This window comes from Hypomesus nipponensis, chromosome 28 (assembly GCF_054491055.1).
Source record: "Hypomesus nipponensis isolate SF chromosome 28, ASM5449105v1, whole genome shotgun sequence".
NCBI classification, from domain to species: domain Eukaryota; kingdom Metazoa; phylum Chordata; class Actinopteri; order Osmeriformes; family Osmeridae; genus Hypomesus; species Hypomesus nipponensis.
In genome coordinates this window covers 2,469,917-2,486,247 of record NC_140388.1, presented here as the reverse complement: position 1 = coordinate 2,486,247, position 16,331 = coordinate 2,469,917, and the positions used below count along the sequence as shown (strand labels likewise).

Below are 16,331 nucleotides of genomic sequence, written 5' to 3'. Positions count from 1 at the left end.
ATTTTAAGTTTCGTTTTCAAAAATTGTAATGTCCAGCCCCTCAGTATGTATAACAACTATGGTAAATAGTTGTGGTAAATGCACCAGAATGCGGGAAATAGCATCTACATCAAATTTTATCGCCCGGCAAAATGTCCCCCCCCAACTCTCAAAATCCTGCTGACGCCCATGCATTTGAATCAGGTGTGTTGGATCAGGGAAACATGTAAAACATGCAGGTCCCAAGGACCAGGGTTGGTAACCGCTAAATGTCGGCCCACAAGACTCGGACCTCTTCTTTCCATGGTCAAAACAATGATAATACAGGGTCTGATTCCGTTTTCAGCTGTTATGGCAGCCACAAACTGCACAGTTGATGCTGGGCATCTCTATTAGCCTTAAATAAGTACCAGGGCCTGTTCTCTTTTAGTACCGTTATAAAGCGGAAATAAGAATACGTGGATGGCCGCGCCCATCGTGACTTCCGGAAGAGAGCAAATTCTAGACCGTTTAGCTGTCAGTGGATCGGGACCCACTGGCAAGAACAAAGTCAGAGGCAAAAGCAGTAGATTGAAGTTAATCCACCAATCAGAGGCTTTAACACGCCACCTGATTTTTGATGGATGATGATAGATGTATTTTGTTGCAGCAATTACACTGTGGATAAATGAAAGTAAATAAATGCAAACAAATGAATACGTATAAATAGGCCTACATATAGCAATTATATATTTAATGTCTCATTTAATTTGTAATTTATAAATGTTGTATGTCAATTAAGCCATAAATTATGTAATTGGTGTAATTATTATGTAATTTATTTAAGCATTGTATTTTGTAATTATATATATCTATTCATGTATTTAAGCATTTAATTATTTATTAATATATGAATAGGGTTTCAAATGGAAATGTATTAATAGGTTAATAAGTTTCAATGCATTTTAATGATAATCGTATGTCAATCAATTTACATTTTATTGTCAGTGTTGAAAGTTAATACTTGATTTTATTTAAGTGTCAACCAGACCTTTGCATGAGCCCCTCGTGGGCCTTAGTCAATTTGTACCCTTTAATACCTCCTGACAGCTGGTATGAGTGGAATGGGAGAATTATGGATGTGCACCCAAATATCTCTTGAAGAACGTTAGTAGGACTGTGTTGAGTTTGACACAAAGAATTGAGGTAGTTCTGAAGGCAAAGGGTGTTCCAACCCAGGACTAACGAAATGTACCATTTAATGACTGGTGGACAGTACATTTATTTTCATGTGAACAGTAAGATTCATACCAGTACAGCACCTAGATACAAATCCAAACAAGCATTTCTTTATTGGGGCATTGAATTAATGAATACAAAAACAGGTGGTTTAATACCTTGTGACCACAACATATTTACAGGCATATATCTACAGAATTAAGTCAGAATGAGTGTTTCCATAGAGATGGATGGAGGGATAGAACAGTATCTATACCACTGATGCAGTATCAGGTTAACCTGCCTATTGTTCTGCAGTGGTGGTAACAGGTGCTCAGAAAAGGCCAGGAGAAATAGACACCCACACAGTCATGAGAGCTGGAGGCAAGAATTAAGCATTTAAAATGGTAGTAAGAGGCAATCATATGACCATGTGTGAAAATTAATCTCACATGCTTTTCAGCAGACACATCAAACATACAAAAACCTAAAGAAATGCCACTAACATTCATCTTGAGAAACGACTGTACCCCTGCCCCCACCAATCGGAACCCCCTTTTGCTCTCTGTCTGTTGTAGTTTTCCTAAGACGCTTCCTCGTCGATCTTGGGAGCCAGGTAGTATTTGACGTGGCCCATGTCAGCAATCTTGTACTCCACCACTGAGAGAAGAGAGGACAGGTTAGACAGGCAGGGAGCGAGGGGCTAGAGACAGGAGAGGAGGCTCTGAAAGAGTACAGACCCAGAGGGATGTCTGCAGACATGCTGAGGATGACAGTCTTGGACAGAGGCGTGGCCTTGGTGAAGAAGTTCAGGTAGTTGAGAGCGAAGATAAGCTGGACAGGCTCATTCATCTCAATGCTGACCTGAGGGAAGACATAGATAACAGCGAAGATGAGATTACCTGAAAAAATCTTCAGTAACATTCTCACCCTCCACTAGAGCTGATGAAACATGAAGCTGGTACAATGAAGGCATTGTGTGCGTTTGTGTATGTGTAATACATACAGCCTCCTCCTCCTTGTCCACGTTGCTGGTCTGGGACAACTTAACGTTGCCCGTTCCCAGTTCTCCGGTGGCGGAGAACTTTACTCCGTCTTTGGCGCAGGAGATCATGACCGCATCCCCAATCTGGGACAGGTCACGGCATATACGAGCAAACTCCCCCGATGGCATTTTCACAACACAGCTGTACTCCTGTTCCTGAGGGGAGGGTTAGCATAGTACAGGACTGGACTTTGGGTGAAGCTCTAAAGTAGTGAACCTAGAATCTAAAGCAGTGTTATAGCATATTTAACTAATTCAGGTTGAACTGTGACTTACTGGGATCCCCAGCTGCTCCACATCAAGGTCCATCAGCTTCATCTCATAGTCTGAGACCTTCTCTTGGTCTGGGGGAGAGGTGCATTGAACATGATAAACCACTGTTGGTATAGAGAGTATGCAGCTCCAAAGCTTAAGTTGGTGTGTGTGGACTTACTAAGTGTCTCAAACACAAGGGCCAGTGTGTCGGCGTTGTCTTCTGCTCTCAGGGTGATGGTGTCTTCGTTCCCAGCACACTTCAGGATCTTTGACATGCTGGGGAAGAACAGACCACACTCCAGAAACAGCACAGGAAAAGACTATATTTGCCATAGTAAATATATTGTTGACCAATAGTAGTCAATCTGATTGTGAACCAAGATTAAAGTATAATTCTCTATTTACATCAATTGTTATTTTTCCTTCAAACCATGTTCAAATAGTCTTAACATGAAATGCTGGCTAATTAACAGTCAGAAGGAAAAACATCTACAAAATAACGTGATCTATGGGAAACTAGGGTGTTTCAATGTTAGTGTAAGAGTATTGGCTCAATATCGTATCCCAACATTCAGACTCAGTGACCAATTCCCGCCAACTACAAACAGGGCAGTAAATTTGGCGCTCAAAGTACGTCACGTGAATGCAGGACTTTCTGTTATTCCTGCCCACAAGCAAGCAGTGTATAGCCCTTAAATATACATTAAAAATTCAACACTTAACTATACTCATTTAATATATGACCACATACATCCACTAACGAGTAACTATTTTGGAAAATGCTCATGTACAGAAAGCTTTAGACGGCTCCAATTCTGGGACATATCCAGACATCTCATACATAGCAAGCAAGAAGGCAATAGAGTGCGAAAACTCAAACACATTTCAATGTGTCAACTATCCACAACGATTTGATTATTGCCACGTTTATCAAACAAATAACTGCAACTAACGCTACGATTTAACAAATGGTCTGCCATCATGGCTAGTTAGGTACCTGGTCAGATTGACTCCCATGGCGAGGTTTCTGTCGCAGCGATATGAGTCAAAGCCATCGCTGCGAAGCGTGAGCTGGACGAGGGAAACGTGAGATGAGTCCATGCTCTGGAGCGAAATGCCGGACGAGCTGACGTCCCAACACGCCTCTGTGATTAAATCTTTCAAAGCCTCCAATACCTTCTTCAGGATAGAGCCCTGGACCAAACGAGCCTCAAACATGGTGATATGAGTGTCGGTTCTAGAAGTTAATTGTAAAAACGGCTAGAATGGCCTTACAATACGCGTCGCTTGTCTGTAGTTTGGTAGCTAGCTGGTACAAAAACCCTCTCCTTGTGAGTCAGCAAAGTGTGAAGGAAGTACACTCCAATTTGGCAGAAGTCGGACAGAATATTCTTCCTGCTCTGTTGAGGTTTGGACAGAATACTGAAAGCGCGCGCTCACGTGTTGCTTTAATGCCTTTACCTCTGTCGTCATATCCGCTTGCTAACGGACTCCTCCCAACATTCCAAACTAGACTTTACTGTTCCGTCTTGGCTTACGTTTCATAAGTGGTGGAAATCTTAGACCGAAATCTTAGACCTACCAACATTTGTATATTGTTTGTATCTTATGTAAGACGTTTGTTCTTTAACTTTGTATATGTTATTTGCATAATAAATATATACATATAGATATTTACTTTTCTTCAAAATGGAGGTGATGAAAGAGGATGAAATGATGCGAAATGAAAAATAGTATTAAATAATCAAGTAATAAATAATTTATAAGCGATTTTATAAAAACTGTTGTGAAATCAAAACAGATTAAAACAAAGCAACGTCATTTCAAACTTTTTAATTTCACATCCATTTTAAACCCTGTTACTATATTTTTCCATCAACATGCATTTCTATCACCTCTACTTCTTCAAATAATTTGTGTTACTTCCTGATGGACAGGATGAACGGCAGCTCCGCCAACTGCAGACCTCTCTACTCAGGCCCCTCAGACCCAATTACCTATTTGTAAACATTGGGGATGCGTGCGCTTTATGGTTGCAGAAAACCACGTAGAGAGAAAGACAGTTAACCGACTCGATATATATTATAGCCTACTTTATTCCAAATTGTTTAGTTTTAAAATGTACGCATACTACAACAGCTTTTCACCCAGTACAACCCAGTGGCACTGCTATGCAACTAAATTAACCTAAGTAAATGGGATAAATCTCACAGACCCATATGCTTTGCCCTGTCAAAGGTCAAACGACGAAATGAAATGGCCTAGCCTTCAGTGGCCAGAAATACAAAATTATCTGATCGACACTCCAAGTGTTTATACCTGGGATAAGTTAAAAGCTTACAAGTCTCTTGGTGCGTACAACTTGTCATATGTGGTCATGTACAAGCAGGGGCGCCACCAGGAATTTTGGGTCCCATGTCAGTCAGGGGCCCTTTGAATGGTCCTAACTTTTCCCCCCTATACGGCACCCCTGTGTACAAGATATCAAGTACCATGATTACGATGTTCAAAACTTTGTAGTGCTGAAAACTGAAGTGCTGCCGAGCCACAGACAGGGCAAGAAGATTTAGTTGCACAGACAGAAAAGTATTGTACTGAAGGGACTAATTTGTGGATCCACACATCCAAGAGAGAGGTGAAGCCAGCCAGACTGAGTGAAATCAGCTTCAGAAAGGCTAAGTGGACAGACACACATCTTCAGCCAGCCAGAGCAAAGTGTAGAAACACCAATGTCAAAGATTAAATATGATATATTTGGGTGAACTATCACAAAGTATTTTAATAGTCTATACCTGTATATAAATGTGGACACCATCTGATTGTATATACCTGAAGATCAGGTATTGGACAAACAGGTTTAATTTCCAAATGTACTAACAGAGAGAGTCATCTAACATAACTATTCAGTTCAGAGTTCAGAGCTGACAGATTAAAATATAGCAGAATTGAAACTGCTGGCACCTAATGAAGCTGTGCTCACTAACATGGACTTCAGTGACAGATTTTGCATCCGAATATGACACAGAAACCACAGATCTGCCAGAGGCACTGTAGCTCTGTATAATGCCAATCCGAGAGGCCTCTGCCTGGATGAAATACGAGAGAGTAAAGACTTCAAAACTGAGGCAAGAACTAACTCAAGAGCAGTGTGTTAACCTTGAGAGCCTAGCTTACCAGACAAAATCAGGCCCATTCCTAGGATTGGCACACATACAGGACTGGTGGGATAATTGGCACCACCATACAGTTCCTACAGTACACAGCCAGAAAACAATACACAGACATAATGAAAACACAGCATCGCGACTTTAATGTGAAACTCTGCGGCCTTGTTTGCGGCCAGAGAACACACATCTTGGGGCATCGCCAGATGCAACTGTAGAGATGGTCTGACAGGGAGCAGTGAAGACACACAGTTTTGCTTAGACATGACTATTCTTGAGCTGTAGCGATACAGCTCAAAAAGAGTAATGAATATTACCACAAAATTCAACTTATTACCACAAAATTCAAACAAATGTTTGTATGTGACGTCCAGTGCTGCGACTTTGTGGTTTGGACCGAAATGAAGCCAAAATATCCCAATAGGGTCCAACTGCAGCACTCTCTCCTCAGGCCCATCAAAACCGGAAATCTCCTCTCATGGACTCATGGAATGCCTCTTGGATGCACTAATGGAATGCCTCTTGTCCGATGAAATTAGACCTACTTGGTTGGAACCAACTGTTGTACACATTTATATTCAAATTATAAACAAACAACAAGAAAAAATGTATGTGGACCGCCCTCCTAATTGCATTCACTCTTATTGGTGGCCAAGCTGCGAAACGGCGAAGCCACCTTAAGGGTTTCTACGTATTCTTATTCTTATTAGGGGCCAAGCAGCGAAGCTGCGAGGCACCTATTGTAATTGTTGGTAGTATTATTAGGGTTCCTCCGGTAGGAGGGAACCTTATCGTAATTGTTGGTATTATTAGGATTCCTCCGTAAGGAGGAACATTGTATATTTTAAATGTACATGCTTGGCTAATTTCAGAGCTTTTTGGCTAAATCCTCTCTCCCCTCCTCCTGCCCGCGCGTGCTCCAAATCCTCACACACACTCAGCCTTCCCTTGACACACGAGCGGGCTTGACAAGACGCAAACGCAACATCTCAAGAGAGTGTGGGCTGACCAAGCCGCCACTCATTCCTTAGTCTCTGGCAAAGGCCTTGTGGAACTTGATGGTATTGCATTTCCGATTTTGTATGCAATGGTAAAAAGTTCTCCAAATCCTGAAACATTGATAGTATAGGCCATGAGTAACTACCACACCACAAATGACCCACCATTATCCATAGGTGGCGCTACGGCCACCCCCCAATTGTCCATTTGCATCCCATTTGTCCCAAAATTCTGAAATTCATTACACATGCCTTATTTCTCATGAGGAACAAAAAAGCCTCTAGAACCTAAAACGGCAACCCCACAAATCTGAAAAATAGTTCAATGTAAGATGAAAAGTACATTAATTGTGAATATTTAAAATATGTATGCTTGGCTAATTTCTAGAGCTTTTTCCCCAAATCCTGTCTGTAGTTTGTTTAAACAAACGTAGCCTTTTAAACCTCTAGGTTTAATTGGATGTGCTTTGCCTTCGGCAAGGGCACAACCATTGTTATCTCACATATATTATTATTTATTTATTTTCCCACCCCTAAAACTTTGTCAATATTTGGACTACATAGGCAACCTAGGTGTCAAACGTTTCGTCTTGGTAGCGATTGAGTTGCTTGTATCGGGATTTACGTTCCGTTGCACGGTTTAGTAGAAATTACGTTTTTGTGACGAAAAGTGAAGCTAACGGTGGCTAACTTGCTAGCCACAGTCACTGACGCCACTAACGTCACTAACGTCCCAGTCACTGACGCCACTAACGTCACGAAAACTCGCGTGACTATCTCTAGCAGAACATTAGTTTAGCAGCTCGTTAACTTCTGGGAGATGGCTTGGCTTAGGCTAACTTCTTTACAGCAAGGCAGCTGCAGAAACGCCACAAACAAAGAGGCCTGGGTGATAACTATTTGCTAATTTTACTTTGTGATATGACACACAATTGTGATGTGTAATGTACAATATAAGGTAATATTATTAAGGAAGTACATCTACTTTCGGAAACGGTAGTCTACAATTTCACTGAAGCATTCGCATCATGACATTAGCCTCTGTTGCCCGGGCAACACATACTGCGGTCTATGATTCATCTGTTTTCAATCGTTAAAATAAACATTCCTCACAAATACATTTTCGTTGTAGGATTTATTATGACATTAGATTACAACTCAACGATTTGTTGGTGAAATTATCATTACCTGTGGTTTTAAACCAGTGTAGCTCACTGCAACGCTGTACTGTAGCATAGTCTCTCGAAGAACGCTAGTAGCGTTAGCTAAAAAAAACATCTCCTCCACAGCTGTTAACAGCTCGTAGGATGTCAAACGGCGGGCCATGTTCGGCACTACCCCTTACTTCAAAAGTATTTCAATAGGTGAACCTATCTGACTAGTGACTACTAACCTGAACTCCATTGCCACAGCCTAAACTTTGTCAATCTGTTCATGAAAATAATTCATTTCAGCCTAGACCGTACAACGGAAGTAACGTTAAATCGAATTAAACCAACGCAATCGCTACCAAAACAGTAGCAGTAGCCTACAATTTACCAGGGCAGCTTCTCCACACAGCAGGTCTATATTGCATTTTGCCTTGTTACTGACAATGATCGCTACCACTGACATTTTTATGAATGAGTGATTTCCCCCTAACTAAATGTCAAGTTTATTCACGTTTTTGGGGGCATATTTTCAGTTAGCAGATGGTACTATTTTAATCGCGATTCCATCTGAGATAGCTACTGCTGGTAACGTCGTTGTTAAAATAAGCTTCAAAGGGGGTTCTTTATTAATGAATGCAATATGAGTAGGCTAAATGCCTGAAAATATCACGAGAAGGGAAAAACTTGCAATGACATTTAAGTCATAGAGATTAGGTCAATTTTTACACCGGTCTGCCAAATGTTTTCGTTTTCCATTGTGATATGAAACACGATTGTGAAATGTAGCTAGCTAGCTAAATATGATAGCTCTATAGCTACTACTCTGATATTATTAGAGCTAAGCTAGTAGATCTACTTTCGGAAACAGTGGTCTGCTATTTCACAGAGGAGTGAGCTCTAGCTGTTACCCCAGCACATCTACTACTATCTGCAGTGTTACCAAGTGTTAGACCTATAGCTACAGCTAACTTGCTACCTTGTTAGTCTTCCGTCCCAGACCTCTTCTGGGAGGGACTGTACAAATCGTCCAGCCACCAAAAAATCTAGCTAGTCTAGTCAACTTTGTTGTCTTTGGTAGAATACAAAGTGATTATTTAAAGTCAAGTAGCTAAGTGAAATGTTCGGTTTACACATAACAACAGACCAGGATGGTTTACAAAGATGCCTTTTCCATTCATACGTCTGAGCTTGCTTTTAAATAACAGAAAACATTAATATATGGAGTTTAGATGGTTTTATGAATCAATAAGTCCTAAACCCAGGTTGGGACCCACCACTTGAGAAACACGGTCCTACACATAATTAGACTAACTGTAATATTGACGTCCCATAGCCTACAATTGACCCTTTAAATATGGCAAAGATGGGTGTTGATTTTTTAATCCTTAATGTATTGTGTAAAATTAGCTACATTATGCTGATGTCTTTCTAACCCGGTGCAACAGGTGCCCTGAGAGGATTAAGGAGTTGAAGAAGCAGATGCTGTGTCTTCCTCTTGTTGGGCAACCAACAAGTTGTTTATCTGATTACAATTTAATAAGTTACCTAGCGCTGCATCTTCATGAGCTACATTTGGCCTCCTTCTCTTCTAACCAACCAGTATCACCTCTTCTCCATCTAAGTGATGCATGTAATTTTTACAAACTTATTATCAAGGGAACACAATGGTCAGAACTGCAGTCATACACTTAAATGCTTTTTTAAATATGTAAACACCAGAAGACTATGGGCAGCTGGGGCAGCCGCAAGCACACCCTCACAATTTCCCCAGAAATTGTATGCTCTCTAGTTCTCTCTGTTATACATTTAAAGTTGGATTTGACATTTAACAGACATTTAATCATTTAGCAAGTTGTTTGACTCAAAAACCATAACAGTACATGGCCCCAACAGTACCAAGCTCCCACCTTCACTCCTTAGTCTAGTAGACATTTTAGACTTGTAGGCATTCTGTGATTAGTTTGGCCACAGCTTATTCTACTGTTAAAAGAAACAGAAGGTCTTCTTCTTCAGAACTATACAGTTGAATCAACCAAACACAGCTTGGTCATGTTATCATCTTCTTTGGCACATCTAATCTAAGGACTAGACTTTTAAGAAAGCATGACCAAAGCAATTTGTTGAGGGATGGTTCCTCCATAAACAGTTGCCGACAAAGAATTTCAGACAATAACTTAAACATAGTCTTGCATTAAGAGTAGAGTCAAGAAATTGAATAACTGTGCTAATGGTTGTTGAAACTCATTGCTCTGAGTTGGTGCATGTCTATTTAGGCAGAAGTCCATGTCTGGTGATATTTGACAACCTCAAACAGCATGAGTGTGCTCGACATACGTTCTTTTACTTATCTTCATTTTACTTATTCATTTGCCTTTAACTTGTATATTTTGTTCATTGCTAATAAAGTATTTGTTTATTCTAAAACTGCTATCTAAACACCTCACAAAATATTTACCTTGCTTACATCTCACACAGATCATACAATAAGAAATAGTCCACCACCCAGCATTCACATACATTTCCAATACAACAATGAAATGGACATATTACCACATGTAACTACACTGACTCCAATTGATTTACAATTCAGTATGTATGTTTATGTAAGACACATATGTAGTTATTCTACTTTGACATCACAAAAGCTATGAAATAAGAGTGAATGCAATTAGGAAGCAACTTTGTCCATGTACAATATGGTTTATGTTTGTTTATAACTGGAATATAAACGTGTGCACAACAATAAGTTTTATTCAAGTAAGTGTATTTTATTGGACAAGAAGCATTCCATGAGTGGTGACATTTGACAACCTCAGACAGTCTGCCACTGGGCCAAATGAAAAGCTCTATTCTTGATTTGCAATGCAGCTAGGGGAAGTCCTAGACCATAAGGGGCAAAGCTGCGGCCACTTGTGATGTTAGAAAGGCCAGTTACAAAAAAAAATATTGCTGTCATATACCATATTTCTTTGATTAAACGCTGCAGACAAACAACTGAGAAGGAGGTCAAACAAAGGCTGATTGTAAAATTGAAGCTGCGCGTGTCTCTACTTTGTGTAGAAATCTGAAGTAGCATGCCAAAACATTCTTATACTTTAGCTTTCAAACAGAAAGCTGTGCAGCTGAGCACTCACAAGCAGCAAAAGACCTGTAGCACGCAAACTTGGGGTTGATGAAAGGCACATTCAAGAGTGGTGAAGTCAGCTACCTCGCTGTATTGTATAAAAAATTTATATAAAAAAATATCTATAAATAACTATACCTATAGGCCTTAATGTAATTGTCGTCCTTACATTACATACACGTCCTTTACTAAAGTCTATCTTCCCATTCATAAAGTTATTGTTGCAATCAAAGCCTGCCCAGAGCACAGGTGGCCTGACAGAACACGCTTCAAAGTTGTCACTTTCAAAAGGGTGGCATTTTAACCCTGGAGGGTACATGGGAGTTCGTCCAACCAGTCTACACATGTTTTGTGGATTTGGAAAAGCCGTTCGACCGTGTCCCTCGGGGGCTCATGTGGGGGGTGCTCCGAGAGTAGGGGTACCGGATTCCCTGATCGGGGCTGTCCGGTCCCTGTACAACCGGTGCCAGAGTTTGGTCCGCATTGCCGGTAGTAAGTCGAACTTGTTTCCGGTGAGGGTTGGACTCCGCCAGGGCTGCCCTTTGTCACCAATTCTGTTCATTACTTAAATGGACAGAATTTCTAGGCGCAGCGAGGGCATTGAGGGGGTCCGGTTTGGTGGCCTCAGGATTGGGTCACTGCTTTTTGCAGATGATGTGGTCCTGTTGGCTTCATCGAGCCACAACCTTCATCTCTCACTGGAGCGGTTCGCAACCGAATGTGAAGCGGCTGGGATGCGAATCAGCACCCCCAAATCTGAGGCAATGGTTATCGACCGGAAAAGGGTGGAGTGCCATCTCCGGGTCGAGTAGAAGATCTTGACCCAAGCGGAGGAGTTCAAGTATCTCGGGGTCTTGTTCACGAGTGAGGGAAGAATGGAGCGAGAGATCAACAGGCGGATCGGTGCGGCGTTCGCAGTGATGCGGGCTCTGCATCGGTCCGTCGTGGTGAAGGAGCTGAGTTGAAAGGCAAAGCTCTCTATTTACCAGTCGATCTATGTTCCTACCCTCACTTATGGTCACGAACTATGGGTGGTGACCGAAAGAAAAAGATCGAGAATACAAGCGGCCAAAATGAGCTTTCTCCGCAGGGTGTCTGGGCTCTCACTAAGAGATACGGTGAGAAGCTCAGTCATCCGGGAGGGGCTCAGAGTAGAACCGCTGCTCCTCTGCGTCGAGAGGAGCCAGCTGAGGTGGCTCGGGCATCTGATAAGGATGCCTCCTGGACCCCTCCCTGGTGAGGTGTTTTGGGCACGTCCCACTGAGAAGAGGCCCCGGGGAAGACCCAGGACACGCTGGAGGGACTATGTCTCTTGGCTGGCCTGGGAACGCCTCGGGGTCCCCCAGGAAGAGCTGTTGGAATAGCTGGGGAGAGGGAAGTCTGGGCCTCCTTGCTTAGGTTGCTGCCCCCGCGACCCGACCCCAGGACAAGCGGTAGATGACGACGACGGGATTTTAAACCTGTTTGTCCCAAATTTCTAAAAGTTAGTACTCATGCCTTATATTGCTCATGGGGAACAAAAGAGTATCAAGAACCCATAATGTCGGCAGCATGGATATTTTTCTACAGTGCCAATTTGTGAAGAATTTTAGAAAATGACTTAAAATCAGCCATTGATCCAATTGTCTTGAAATGTTGTGTACATGTGTGAAATACATGTCTGTGTCATGTCAATTTGCTAATGGTTTGCAATGTTAAGGAGGAACCCACCATTGCTGCCTGCAGCTATATTTAGGATTCCTCTGTAAGGAGGAAACCTATTGTTATTGGTGGTTTTATTATTTGTAATTATTGTACCATGGGAGTCAAAAGCAGCCCCTAGAACCTTTCGATAACTTTTTGTGAAATTTGGCACACTCATTAAGGACAGTTTGTTCTATACCTACACCAAGTTTCATGTCTCCCATTAGACCACTCTAGCGCCACCAATGGGTCAAAGTTGGACTTGTGTTTACACACGCAACCTTTGAAAAATGAGGTACCATTGGATTCCCTGGATCAAGACGAGTTCAACGCACCCCATGACGTAAATTTACGGTTATATAGATTTTCTGCCATTTCCGGTTTTATCAAAAACCTTTGAAAGCCTATTCCTCCTACAATTTTTTTCCAGTCTTCCCCAGAATTGGCACACATCATCATCAGACCAACCCTCACAGAAGTTATCAAAGGATATTTGATTTTCAAACCGTTTGTCCGGTACAGCCAATCAAAATCGGCAACAAAGCAACCAAACAGTGATAATCTTCAGACCAAGCCTCATAAGTTATCACATGTTTTTTTTATTTTCGAAAGCATTTGCCTGGTACATGCAATCAAAATGTGCCATTAAGCCAGCAAACAGGAAGTTGGGTTGTATCTTCTCTGATGGATTCACACCGAACTTGCTGCTTGTACTCGTTACCCTCTTTTGAGGATGTCAAAAAAAAATCTGGGTCATTTGACTACTTGGCCACCTCATTGCTGCTTGCAGCCATATTTGGATTTGGTCAGATCTGGTATCCCTTTGGTAAGTCTGCAGCATTGGTTTTTCTATACATTTACAATTTTTCAAGAATATACATTTTTCAATGGTTCGCAATGTTTTGAGGAATCCGCCATTACTGCTTGCAGTTATATTTAGGGGCCCCTATTGTAATTGTTAGTTTTATTATTATTATTAGGGGCCAAGCAGTGAAGCTGCAAGGCACCTATTGTAATTGTTAGTTTTATTATTAGGGGCCAAGCAGCAGCGAAGCTGCTGTGAAACCTATTGTAACTGTTAGTTTTATTATTAGGGGCCAAGCAGCAGCGAAGCTGCTGTGACACCTATTGTAACTGTTAGTTTTATTATTATTATTATTATACTTAGGACTAGGAGTCTATGGCAGCCCATAGAACCGATTGGTGCGAAGTTTTGAAATTTGGCACACTGATTTGGAACGGTCTCCTGATTATCGTCACCAAGTTTCATGTCGATCCCTGAAGCACTATAGCGCCACCAAGGCGTGAAAGTTGGAGGTGCGTTTACGCCCACAACTTTTGAACCGTGAGACCGTTTTTCTTAATTGAGGTATCATTGGATTCCTTGGATGCAGACAATTCGATTGAACCCTGTGACGTCATTGTCGTCATGATGGTTTTTACGTCATTTGTATTTTAAGAAATGCCAACTTTTTCGAACTAGTCCTAGGCCGGTGCTCCGATTTTCATGATATTGCAACAGATCATCTTCAGACCATGCCGACAAAAAGTTATCAAAAGTTTATCGATAAGTCAAACCGTTCACGAGTAACGCGCAAACGATTTAGACAAAGAGCACGCCAAAGCGGACGTGAGGCCTTGTCTCTGCGACGGTTTACCGTATGGAGACAAAACTTTGATAATGTCATCACGAGCATGTCATCTAATCATCTTCCTACTACAATCACCTTGATATGTCAAAATATGACTGAATTACAGCTGTTTATTCTCGGGTCAAATCTGACAAAGCTCGCCACGGGAGAAACGGCTTCCTTTTTTTAATAATGTAACCGAACACATGATTTTCCAGCAGCGAGAATAGCTCACTGGGATAAGACATGCTGCTTTGGAACGCAAGGTCGTAGGATCGAATCCAGCCACAGTCGTCAAGCATGTCGTGACACTGGATTATCTGTTTAGCGAAACCAGGTATGCCACTGTAGCTGTCTATTAGTATAATCGTAACAGTAACATTTCATTGTCGTGGGATTTATAGTCGAGAAGAAGTGGATTTATTGTGCTTTGTAGATACAACGCTGCTACATCTAGCCAGTGCATTTTGTCTCAAAATGACATGACTGTTTTATGATTTGTTTCTTTAGCTACTGAATTTCCATATTGAATGCTGCTTGGCCCCTTCATTGCTGCTTGCAGCTATATTTATTATTATTATTATTATACTTAGGACTAGGAGTCTATGGCAGCCCATAGCACAGATTGGTGCAAAGTTTTGAAATTTGGCACACTGATTTGGAACGGTCTCCTGATTATCGTCACCAAGTTTCAGGTTGATCCCTGAAGCACTATAGCGCCACCAAGGCGTGAAAGTTGGAGGTGCGTTTACGACCACAACTTTTGAACTGTGAGACCGTTTTTATTAATTGAGGTATCATTGGATTCCTTGGATTCAGAGGATTTGATTGAACCCTGTGACGTCATTGTCGTCATGATGGTTTTTACGTCATTTGTATTTTAAGAAATGCCAACTTTTTCGAACTAGTCCTAGGCCGGTGCTCCGATTTTCATGAAAATTGCAACAGATCATCTTCAGACCATGCCGACAAAAATTTATCAAAAGTTTATCGATGAGCCAAATCGTTCACGGGTAACGTGCAAACGATTTTGACAAAGAGGACGCCAAAGCGGACGTGAGGCCTTGTCTCTGCAACGGTTTACCGTATGGAGTCGAAACTTTGGAAATGTCATCACGAGCATGTAATTTAATCATCATCTTACCACAATAACCTTAATATGTCAAAATATGACTGAATTACAGCTGTTTATTCTTGGGTCAAATCTGACAAAGCTCGCCACGGGAGAAACAGCTTCCTTTTTTTTTAAGTACCCGAACACAGCATTTTCCATCAGCGAGTATATTTCACTGGGATAAGACGGGCTGCTTTGGAACGCAAGGTCGTAAGATCAAATCCAGCCGCAGTCTTCAAGCATGTCGTGACACTGGATTATCTGTTTAGCGAAGCCAGGTATGCCACAGTAGCTGTCTAGCAGTATAATCATGATGGTAACGATAACGTTTCATTGTCAGGGGATTTATATTTATACTTAGGACTAGGAGTCTATGGCAGCCCACAGAACAGATTGGTGCGAAGTTTTGAAATTTGGCACAGTGATTTGGAACGGTCGCCTGATTATCGTCAGCAAAGTTTCATGTCGATCCCTGAAGCTCTATAGCGCCAAGGCGTCAAAGTTGGAGGTGCGTTTACACCCACAACTTTTGAATTGTTAGACCGTTTTTCTTAATTGAGGTATCATCGGATTCCTTGGATGCAGACGATTCGATTGAACCCTGTGACGTCATTGTCGTCATGATGGTTTTTACGTCATTTGTATTTTAAGAAATGCCAACTTTTTCGAACTAGTCCTAGGCCGGTGCTCCGATTTTCATGAAAATTGCAACAGATCATCTTCAGACCGTGCCGACAAAAAGTTATAAAAAGTTTATCGATGAGCCAAATCGTTCACGAGTAACGCGCAAACGATTTTGACAAAGAGGACGCCAAAGCGGACGTGAGGCCTTGACTCTGCGACGGTTTACCGTATGGAGACGAAACTTTGATAATGTCATCACGAGCATGTCATGTAATCATCTTCCTACCAGAATCACCTTGATATGTCAACATTTGACTGAATTACAGCTGTTTATTCTTGGGTCAAATCTGACAAAGCTCGCCACGG

At 41.6% G+C, this 16,331-nt stretch overlaps 1 protein-coding gene across 1 annotated transcript; it reads right to left on the bottom strand.

The window, feature by feature from the left end:
* Positions 1-1,168: 1,168 nt before the first annotated feature.
* On the bottom strand, positions 1,169-3,914 carry LOC146219481 (DNA sliding clamp PCNA). Its single transcript, XM_084694956.1, has 6 exons — positions 3,474-3,914; positions 2,655-2,752; positions 2,498-2,565; positions 2,183-2,377; positions 1,917-2,040; positions 1,169-1,836 (listed from the first exon to the last, which is right to left on the bottom strand). The coding sequence occupies exons 1-6, from the start codon at positions 3,692-3,694 to the stop codon at positions 1,760-1,762; spliced, it is 783 nt and encodes a 260-aa protein (XP_084551082.1). The 5' UTR covers positions 3,695-3,914; the 3' UTR covers positions 1,169-1,759.
* Positions 3,915-16,331: the final 12,417 nt, after the last annotated feature.

Bases quoted from the DNA above. Each gene is read 5' to 3' on its own strand.
- LOC146219481 (XM_084694956.1), bottom strand. From the start codon at position 3,694: ATGTTTGAGGCTCGTTTGGTCCAGGGCTCTATCCTGAAGAAGGTATTG. The intron at 2,566-2,654 runs GTAAGTCCACAC...CCTCTCCCCCAG, and splicing joins CCTTGTGTTTGAGACACTTA to ACCAAGAGAAGGTCTCAGAC. The intron at 1,837-1,916 runs GTCTGTACTCTT...CTCTTCTCTCAG, and splicing joins GTCTGCAGACATCCCTCTGG to TGGTGGAGTACAAGATTGCT.